We start from the raw sequence: 11504 nt of genomic DNA, 5'->3' as shown, positions 1-11504 counted from the left end.
GCAAGTTTTCAAAATTCTCATCATATATCAGCCAGAGCTCTGGATGACATATTAAGAGTTTGCTATTTTTAGAACTTCCTCATTTCCCACATGCTTCAAGTCTTTTATGAAAATGAGCACCACCCTATGTTAAGACATAACAGGAGATTTGAATCTTTTAACATATTTGTAATTATCATGCTTATTGAGCGCCCACTGTGGGTACAATTTTATTCTGGGTTTTATCAACATGAAGAATATTCTCACCTTTAAAATTCAGAATGTATCTAAATATATGGGAAAATGTCTTTCTCAAATGATGACATCAATAACAACTACTTACAAAACATCTCTCTCTCAAATGGCTCTTTAGATAAAAACAAGTACAAAAGAGAGGGTCCTCATTCAGGTGAAGAAACCCACAATGTCTCGTTTCTTGACTGTAGGACTGAAAAATTCACATTTGGGAAATCAGCACTAATTTCACATTTCAGAGGCCTGTCAATCTGGGTATCTATACCTAAAAAAATAAAACTATCAAAAACGAGTAAGGAAAATACACCTTGCCCTTAACAACATTCTTTTCCTATAAAAGGAAAACAAAAATTAGTTCATTGAAGTCTCTTCTAATCATAGCCTTTAAAGATCCCGAGAGTAGGAAGAAAAGCTTTTATTCCAGTATTAACTGAACATTTTATCAAGGTTCAGTTGAATTGGAAAGTGGGGTAGCACGTATTAGGACATAGTGGTAAATCTTAGACACAAGAAAATTTAAAGGAAATAGCACCAAAAGAGTGGGTAACATCTAGAAACTACATCATATACCCGTCCCAAATGGAATAATGAAGCATGTACCATCCAAAAACCATCACCATGATCCAGTAAGTTCCAAAGTGTCCCCTGAATTTATGTATTCATCTATAAATGAATGTTTATGCTCTTATTTCTATCTTTACTGAATCAAGGAACTTTTTTTTTTTCCATTATATTCTAAGTGAAAGGTAGGCAATTGCTACTCGAAAGTAATTGGTCCTTCCATCATTTCATTGGTGGTCTCCTAAATCCATTAAAAATCATTTGGGTGGGTGAGAGGAAGCTGATGAGAGGAATGAGGGAGAAAGAGGCAGTGAGTCACATTCAGCTTTTAAAGGTCTAATCTTAAAACTGGTCAAATTCAGGGATGCAATCTAGATAGGCACATAAAAAGAGTCATTGTTCTGTTCCCAACATCTATATCCCTCTTCTTGAAAGAAAAATCTTAAGATATGTCTCTAGAGCAAAGAGAAAAACTGCAAACTGCCACTATACAAGAGCCTGAACAGGCAGTAGGTAGTATGAACAGTTCCTAAACCTTCCTCAAGGGATCCAGGTTCAGACACAGCAACCGAGCTTGATGCAAGAAATCAGAACTTGGGACAACAGCTTTGTTAACCGTTTTTCTGAAATTTCAGAATTACTCACTTGGAAGGGAGAAATTTGTCTATAAAAAGAAATATTCCAAAATTTTTCTGATTAGAACAGAATATAAACAAAGTAACATTTTAGTGCTATAGGTATACATTTTTAGCCAAATCTATTTATTTTCTTTTTTGCTTACAAACTGACCCCTAACCCCAAAATAAAGCGATTACATAGAAATAGTCTTGATATCGATCTAAATTATAGTTTTGCTTTGCTATTTCTTTGGTCTGAGACACTGGGGCTCATGTTTGAAAAAATAAGAGGATAAATTGGCATGATTATTATACTTTATTTAAAGGTTTTAGAAGATGAGTGGCAGAACTCACAAAAGTCACCTGAATCATTAAAAACCACAAAGTTAGAGAACTTTTTTAAAAGGGTGACTACCAAAATAGCTTTTAGGAAGATGATATGCTTTTAGTGTCATAAACTTTTGGAGAAAGAAAAAAAAAAAAAGGCTGAAGACCTGAAGGATAAAAGTTATATTTATGAATATGCTAAAGGATACATTAAAACAACAAAGAAAAAGGAATGAGGAAAAAATATACTGTGCCTTACAGGTTAAATCCTGTCATAAACGAGCATCATTTCTATGGGACTCTAACAGTCCATTTCGACAATAGTCAAACAACAAAAATCTCATTACCAAAAGCACTTCAACACTCCTTTGGAGCTGGCTATTAGAGAATTTATCCTGCACATGGAGTATGCATGAAAAACATCCTGAGAGACTCAGAATATATGCAAACATGCAACTCTTTCTCTTAATTGCACGTATCGTCTTGAACCCAGTTGAGTGGGGGTCAACTATAATTTGAAGCTTGTGATCTTGGAGTGGAAGAGCAATTTGAAGCCAAAAGGCACTTTGCTATATTTAATTCATGTGGCTAAAGTATATTCTGAGAGTTTTTCCTAAATGCCAGGTATCTGCTGAGAATTAAAGAGCAGATGAAACTTTCTAACCAATTCCAAGAATTCATGTAATAAAGAGTAATACTACAGTTTATATATACTCAGATGTCTTGAAACCACAGATTTTATTATAGAAAGGAGAATGTATATAGCATTAACATATAAAGCATGTGAATTCTAGAATAGTAAATTAAGTTCTTTTTCTCCTGCTTAACAACCAGTTATATCTATGGGCTACGAAATCATATCCATGACAAAACTGTTAGCTTTTTGGATTGTCAAAGAAAGACCAATATTTTTGCCTGGGTGTCGCACTAGACTTTTCTAGAGCTATTATTTTTGAACTTTCTTATAAAAGTTACTCTTCAAATAATTTATTAATTATAAGAACTGGAAAGAGCAGTGTGAGAACCTGAATACTGCAGCCAAGCAGTGAAGGCAACAAATTTCCTGTAAACCAGCTATCCTACCTGAATTTTTATATACTAAAATAACCCTTCTCCCTCACTTGCGCAAGGGTACCCAGAATACAGTGGCATTTCTTGGCCATCACAAGTCTCAGGTTGAAATCTTCCCTTTCTTCAATGTTCTGACAAAGGCCTCTGGACCTGCAATTCATGCCTCTGGTAATTCAGTCTTATTCTCAATAAGTGAGATCTCCAGTACAGGTAAGAGTAGCTGAAAGGCATCTTGAATATAGGAAGCACTATTTGATGCCTGTCAGGATTGAAAAAACAAGAAACACAAAATATCAGTCACTTAAAAAATATACTACAAGACGACAACAACAACAACAACAACAACAAAACAGATTGATTTTTACAACCTAATTGAACCTGCAGCCTGGCAAATAAGGACAAACTTAACTATTTTAGTAAAGTTATAAGAGAAAAAATGATCTAGCTCTTAAGATGATATGACAGCACCAAAAAAGAATGTCAGTATTTTTGTCCAACTTGCCTTTCAGAAATAATAACTACTCTTTGGCATCCTGCTCAAATTTGGCATTCAAAGCTTATTTATTCCTTGACTGAATGGGTAGATTCTGTCACAACATTTTAGTCGATTACTCAAAGAGGATTTCAGAAGGCTGCGAATCTACAGCAACAGGATTTCCTGTCTGTTGTGATAGCTCTTCTTCCACGGACTCAACACAATCAGTGAACATGAGACAGGTGCTCACAAATATAAACAAGAAATACTGCTTTCAAAGATGATACAGTATAGATATATTTCTATCTAGTACAACAAACATTTATAAGAATTGTTATGGAATTATTATATTCAGAGTTGCTGGACTTTATTCATATCTGACCTTCCAGAAGAAGAACAAGAGAGTTCATAACATTAAGATAAAAACGTATAATTTCAAGGAAAAGTGTTACAAATCTATAAGCAAGTACAATCAACTTGAACTAGCAACAGGGAACCCATATCAAGTAAATTTACCTATTTTGGATTTACCAATGGCAACTACTCCTATTTAAACTTCAGTGTGACATTTGATACTGAATTTTCCAGCCAAAAGAGCCCTCAGAGACCATCTAGCTAACCTCTTACTTTGTATGAGATTGCCAAGAAGGTACATGCCTGGTCTAGGGTCATACAGCAAATCAGGGAAGATCAAGCACAGGACTGGGCTCCTGGCTTGCAAACTTCTTTCACCACTCTGCCATCTACTAAATCACAAACTTACTTTTAAAAAAAAAATTTGTTTAAGTGATCAGAATAATTTCCCTGACTATTCAAGGAAAGCTGCGCAGTTAAGAAATTAAAGGCATTTTGTTGGTGGTGATTTTAAAAGAATTAAAAACTGAAGTAACAGTCCAGTAGCAAAAAAATTTTTCAACTGATGTTAAAAACCTAACCAATTATCAAACGTATTTTCTCACCACCACCCCCACCAGACTTACATAAATGTTTTAAACAGATCATCAATCAAACATCTAAATTATTTGCACAATTAATTTACGAGATAAGAGTACTTAAAACAGAATCTAGAAGGCATCACACATGGAGGCAATATAATACATCACGAGATCCTCTTGTACCCCTCTTTTTCATGGACTTAAACCACCTATACCTCCTTAAATCTAATGGACTGATGAGGATTATGTAAATACAGGAAAGGAAAGTCTTTGACAAAACACAGCAAATTTCTTGGCAAGGAAATGACAACATGTTTTGTTTTGTAACAAATATCCTCTGCACACACCTTACTCCTTTAAGAAGCAGTGTTTTTCTGTTTGTAACTTTCAGCTCTTCATGTTTATCCACTGGTCTCCAGAATGTGTTTCATTGCTGAGAACGGTCCATAAACTGCCTATGGTAGTACTAAGTAATGACAACATATTGCTTCTTCCTTTGCACTTTACCCAGCTGTTTCATCTTTTACGTTTTCTAATTAATGAATAGTAAATATGCATCAAATACATATCATTTTGTTCATATATGTATCAACTACTAATCTGGTGAAAAAACAAAAAAAAAGCCAAAACATAAAGACTTAAGAAGAATTAATACAAAATGCCTAGAAGTTAGAGACTTAAAAACAATTACTAACCTCTAGAAATACTGCAGTAATTAATGGATTAAGGATGTCTGCCTTTTCTTTGACCTAGAATAAAGAATACAGTGTTAAATGTGCACAGCAGATTAAAATAAAACAATAAACATGGTACAATCCCACTTTGAAACACACACACAGGCCCCCAAATACAAATGTAAGCACAGAAAGTCTGGACTGAGAGAGAGCAAAATGTCATCTCTGGAAGTGCTTTAAATTTCTGTGCTACACAAATTGAGAGTCTTCCTTTGTAGTTTTTTATTGACTTTAAATATCTTCATTTTGGAAGAGGGAATGGATACTAATGGTACACTGGACCAAAAAACTTTAGAAAAATATTAAAACAAAATAGGCAGACATGAAACATGTGCTCAATATACTCAACGGTTAAGATAAGCTGTTTGGAAAACACAGAACTAAGTAATGCAAATTTAATACTCGCATGTGTCAGCACCTTATAGTTGACTTACTGGATTAAAGTATCTTTATAAAACACATGGAAAGGTTTGGCTTCAGAAGATTAACTTCAGAAAACTCAGAAGTTTTCTTAAAGAAAATATAAGATGAAAAGAGAAGCTCTATCACAGGATTATCCCTTTCAGGTATAATCTAAATTCAAAAGTAAGAAAAATTAATTTGGGCCATGCTCTTAACTAAAATAAATTTAAAGGTCCAGAATAATTATGCTACCACAGTGACACCTACTTACTACAAAGTAATGTTTACTTTAATTGAAGAATAACTGACATATAACATTATAGTAGTTTCAGGTGTGCAAAATAATGATTTGATATCTACATATACTGCAAAATAATCACAACGAGTCTAGTTAATATCCATCACCATACATAGCTAAAAATTTTTTTCTTGTGATGAGAACTTCTAAGATCTATTTTCATAGCAACTTTCAAATATGCAATACAGTATTATTAACGATAGTCACCATGCTATACATTACATCCCCATGATTTTACAACTGGAAGTCTGTACTTTTTGACACTCTTTACCCATTTTGCCCATCCCCCACCCCTACTTCTGGCAACCACCCATCTGTTTTCCCGTATGTATCTAGGAGTGTGGTTTACTACAATTTTCATTTGCTCATTTAAAATGTCTTTGATTAAATAAATAAATAAAATGCCCTTGATTTTATTTTATCCTAACTAATGATTACTGATTTCTGAATCATCTTCCATAGGTTCACATATCTTCAGTAAATTTTTACAATTCCTTAAAAAAACAAACAAACAAAAAAAAAACTTTAGCTTTAACTACAACTCTCCCACTCACTGACAACTGTAAAACACAAGAATTGCCAGAATCTAAGTAAGGTGCTACTCCTTAAAACTAAAGTCAAATACTGGGGTTTTTTATCAAGGTCTACATTTCTAACACAGGTCTCAGAGTACAGCACAAAATATACTGGAGACTTCATAAGAGAGAACAAAATGAGTTACGAAAATCACATATAAACAAGGTGACCTTAAAATTCAAATGGAAATGCATAGGGTCCCAAATAAACAAAAACCTTGAAAAAAAAAAAGTTGGAAAACTTACCTTCTTGATTTTAAAACTAAGTACAAAGCTACATTAATCAAGACAATATGGTACTGGCATAAGGATACACATAGAGATCAGTGAAATAGAAATGAAAGTGCAAAAATAAACCTGTTTGTCCAGGGTCAATTGATTTTTGGAAAAATAAAAAGACAAGACAATCCAATAGGAAAAAGCTTTCAATAAATGATACTGGGAAAATTAAATATCCACATGCAAAAGAATGAAATCGCCCCCCCCACACACACACACTACATACCATAAAATATGCCAATACAAATTACACACAAATTAGTTCAAAACAGATTATAGACAAATATAAGTGCTACAATATAAAATTCTGAGAAAAAACACATAGGAGTAAATCTTCACGATCTTGGGTTGGGCAATAATTCTTTAGATCCAATACCAAAAGTACAAGTGATAAAAAAAGAATATTCACAAGCTGGACTTCATCAATATTAAAAACTTTTGTGTAGAGACACTATCAAGAAAATGAAATTGGACTGGTAGAAAATATATGCATATCATGTATCTAATAAATAACTTGTATGCAAACTATACTAAGAACTTCTACGACTCAGTGGTAAATTAAAAAAAGACAAATAATTAAAATAATACTAAATAATGAAGAAAAATAATAAATAATCCAATTTATAAAATAAAAAGACAACTAACCCAGTTTAAAAATAAACAAGAGACTCAAAAAGATATTTCTCTAAAAAAGACATACTAATGGTCGACAAGTACATGAAAAGATGCTCAACATCATTAGACATAAGGAAAAGGCAAATAAAAACTAACATGAGATACTATTTCATAACTACTAGGATGGCAAAAATTAAAAAAAAAAAAACAAAAACAAGTGCTGGCAAGGATGTGGAGAAATTAGAATCCTCATTGCTGGCAAGAATATAAAAACGATGCAGCCACTTTGGAAAACAGTCTAGAAGTTTCTCAACAGTCCATATCACCCATATGACCCAGCAATTCTACTACTAGCTATCCACCCAAGAGAAAGGAAAGCATACATGAATCTGTTCATAGTAACATTACTCATTAGAGCCAAAAAGTGAAATAATCCAAGTATCTATTAACTGATGAACAGATTTAAAAAATATGGTATATATCTATAAGAGTATTATTTGGTAATATAAAGGAAGTACTGATACTATGTAGATGAATCTCAAAAACATTATGCTAAGTGAAAGAAACCAGACACAAAATACTACTAATGTACAATTCCCATTTATATTAAATATCCAGAACAGGCAAATCTAGAGACTGAAAAGTAGACTAGTGTTGCTTAGGGCTAGAAGAGGGCAGAGGAGAAGAGGATAGGGAGCGACTGCTAATGGTATGAAGTCTTCTGAAGGATAAAAATGGTCTAAAATTAGATTCTAGTGATGGCTGCACAACTCTGTACATATACTGAAAAACCAATGAATTGTATACTTTAAATGGGCATATTTTATGGTATGTAAACTGTATCTTAATAAAGCTGTTTTAAAAACAAAACAAAACAGACAATAGCCCAATAAGAGGCATGAATTCTTACCCCAGCAGTTGTTAGGCAGGTGGTAAATTCTTTAGACAGAGAGGATAACTCTTTACACAACACAACTGTCATCCTACAAAAGGGAGAAAAGCACAAGGGTTCCATTTTTTGTTTTTCTTTCTCATTTTTTTAATAAGCTATTTTTAACAACTGTCAGGAAAAAAAAGAAAAAGAAATAGAAAACAAATCACTCCTAGAACTACACATAAAAGAAGAAAGCTTTAAAAGGGAGTAAATATGCCTAAGTCAGCTACTTAATGCATTTGGGGACCCATTTGGGTAGGCGTTCATATGCTACAGGAAGAGGAAGTTCACTCCTTGGAAAAACAATTTCCTACAAAATCCTGAAGAAAGTAATATACTTTCAAGTAAAGAGACAAGATAGTGTTTCAAAGGTACTACATTCCATTTAGAAATATAGTTAAATATGCATTCATTCATTAAACAATTATTTACTGAAAGTCTCCTTTGTGCCAAGTTCTAAGCACTGAGGATCTATCAGTAAACAAGCAAAGTCCCAGTTTTCATAGATTTTAACTTATTTGCTAATTAAGGGAGAGACTACATATAAGTATATGTAGATGGCTATATGTGTGTATGTGTTGACGTACGCATGCAAACACACTGTACATGCAGGTGTATATGTATGCTTAATAAATATAGATTTATAAACTTATATATACATACATATACACTAGGTGGTGAAATGACCTAAGAAAATAAAGCAAGTAAAGAATTAGAAAATAGTAGAAGATACTACTTTAGATTGGGTGGTGAAAGAAGGCAGTGTTTGAATGGAAACCTGAATTCAGTGAGGGAGTGAGCCATGACTGAAAGAGCATTCCAAGGACTAGAAATGGCTGCTTTTCCACAGAACAGGCTGCTTTGGGATTCTGAGTCCTTCATCCCAAAGATGTTCAAAATAAAACCAGGCCCCACTTCTACAATGTTACAGAGGGGCAGCGAAACTGTAGGGGAAGAAGTCTGAAGAATATCAAGGGCACCTCCCAATCCGAACACAATGGACACTCTCACACACATTTTTTTCCCAATAAAAATTCTCATTATTTAATTAAGAGATTTATTTAGAAATTAGTGGGTCTTTTATTTTTCCTCCTAAAACTACCTATATTCTATTATTTTTGAAACTTCTGTTTAAAATCTGTGATATTGTGGTGGAAGAAAAACGGAGTTTGGGACTTAGCCAGATCTGGATTTAAATCTCAGTCTGCATAACCCATGCTGATTTACTTCTCTTGAGCTTGCATTTCCTCATTTTCAAAGCTGGACTAATCATTTACCTTCAGTATTGTTGTAAAACTTAGAAATGATACATGTAACCCTTAGCATGATGCCTGGCTTATTATAATTAACACTCAATAACTTATAACTATTAAGAATTAAGGTTCTTAGAACTATTTTCTGTTTTTACTTATGCAAAATTCTATTCCTATTAAGACCAATAATCTGAGAAGAATAGTTTTCAGAGTATGAGGTAGTTAATATAAAAAAAAAGAAGATTTATAATACAGACTCAATGAAAAGAAACAGCACCCTTGGCTACTTATTAACTAAAACCCCAAGTAAACAAACTTCTAATACATGAATGGTGCAGTGTGAACAGCATATTGTTGAGATGAAAGTTTCTAAAACTTTGGAAATAAGCCAAGAAAACTCTTTCGGCAATTTTCATCATTTAGAGGGATACTCATTACTTACTGGGAAAGAGTTCTGCTCCTTTCTATGGCTGTCACTTCCTGCTTCCGGCCATGCAGAACCAGAGCTGCTGTTTTGTGAAACAGTTCAATTGAACAGGCCGTCAGTTCTGCTAGGCTCCGGATTGCAAATGCATGGATATCCTGAATGGAAAAACAAAACAAAGCATAACAAAACACAGCACCGGTTTTTTATCTCTGAGAAAGTAAAAGCACCTTGCTTCTCTCATACTGAAGGCCTCAATAGCTTGAAAGCAATAGCAACTAATAGCTGCCCTTTAATAAACCTTTTCTTACATAGTGGTAACATAACTTTACAGTAAGAGTCATAGCTGTGAAAACAAAGGCTGACCTAAAGTCAGGTGTGACCATGTGACTAAGTTTTGGCCAAAAGATTTAAAGTGTGTTGTGGCAGCTTCAAGAAACTTCCTTATGACACCACACATGTACCCTTTGTCTCTTCTTCACTTCTTTCATTCTACAGTTTGGAACTAAGGTGTTGCAATCTTAGAACACAAGGCAGAAATTATGGATGGCAGTGAAACAAAATACAAAGCAGCTTAGCTTCCTGACTGCAATACCCCCATATCTCAAATCTTTAAAGATGGGGCGGCGGGGGAGAGAAGGCTTATTTGTTTTGGTTACCTCTACTGAATTTTTATTGAGTTGCTCAGTTTTTTCTCCTTCCAACTGTTTTTCTCCTTCTCCCTTCTCTTCTAAGGGCTTGGCCAGAGATGTCCTAATCCATTCATAGGCTGTATTTCTTGCCTAAATAAGAAAAAGATTATTGTCCATCAACAATTCAATTCACCAAAATTACTGTGCACCTAACAGGAACATGTTAGCATCATGTAAGTCGATGTTTTCGTTCTCATTTGAAAATAACATCTAGGGGGTGGCTCCACAGTGTTGCGGTTAGCATGTTTGCTTTACACGCAGAAGGTCCTAGGTTCATGCTCCAGGTGGAGCCATGGACCATACCCTACGTGTGCCAGGCCCCAGCTGTGCCAGGCCCCAGCTGTGCCAGGCCCTGGGGTCACGACACGAGCTCGTGGAAAGAGATGTCCCACCTTCAGAGATCCAGTTCTTAAGGGGAGACGGCAACATCCATAGGTCAGGGGTGGAAGTGGGGGGCAGGGAATTAAAGAGGGGGGAAAAGAAAATAACATCTAGCTTTTCAGTAATTAACTTACTAGATCTCTCTACAACACTTAACACTGCTGCCCACTCACTCCTTCTTGAATTATCTAATCCTTTGGCTTTCTTTAAACTGAGGTGTAACTTATATATAGTAAAGAACAAAAATCTTCAGAGCATGAGTCAAGAGATGTTTACATGTGTATATGCCTATGCAACTGTGACCCAGATCAAGAAACAGAACATTCCCATCACCCTAGAAGGTCCCCCATACCCCTTGCTCAAACTGAGTCCTCCTTCCCCTGCTCAAAGGTAACCGCTCTTCTGTCTCACTATAAATTATTTGCTCTTAAAACGCATATAAATGGAATCATAAGTATGTTCTAATTTGTGTGGCTTCTTATGCACATCATATTGCCTGTTAGATTTACCTATGTAGTTGCATATATCAGCAGTTTGTTCTTATGTATTGCTGTGTAGTACTTCATTTTATTCATATACCACTATTTGTCTATTCTGATGACGGACCTGTGGGTTGTTTCTAGTTTTAAGTTTTATAACACTACTCTCTTCTGGTTCTCCCCTTATGACATTCCTCCTCAGTCTCCTGTATGTACTG

At 34.6% G+C, this 11504-nt stretch overlaps 1 protein-coding gene across 2 annotated transcripts in view; it reads right to left on the bottom strand.

Moving 5' to 3' along the window:
• Window positions 1-1709: 1709 nt before the first annotated feature.
• The window catches only part of FAM114A2 (family with sequence similarity 114 member A2), a 32898-nt gene continuing 23103 nt past the window's right edge, over window positions 1710-11504 (bottom strand). For both annotated transcript variants that reach the window (XM_011356765.2, XM_023528645.1), the window contains exons 10-14: window positions 10394-10516; window positions 9753-9892; window positions 8034-8106; window positions 4916-4969; window positions 1710-3069 (exon numbers count right to left, since the gene is read on the bottom strand). In XM_011356765.2, coding sequence (XP_011355067.1) covers window positions 2968-3069; window positions 4916-4969; window positions 8034-8106; window positions 9753-9892; window positions 10394-10516 — 492 coding nt within the window. In that variant the 3' untranslated portion in view covers window positions 1710-2967. The remainder of the gene's footprint in view (window positions 3070-4915; window positions 4970-8033; window positions 8107-9752; window positions 9893-10393; window positions 10517-11504) is intronic.

Source organism: Pteropus vampyrus, unplaced genomic scaffold (assembly GCF_000151845.1).
Source record: "Pteropus vampyrus isolate Shadow unplaced genomic scaffold, Pvam_2.0 Scaffold30, whole genome shotgun sequence".
NCBI classification, from domain to species: Eukaryota; Metazoa; Chordata; class Mammalia; order Chiroptera; family Pteropodidae; genus Pteropus; species Pteropus vampyrus.
This window is presented reverse-complemented; position numbering and strand designations above follow the sequence as displayed.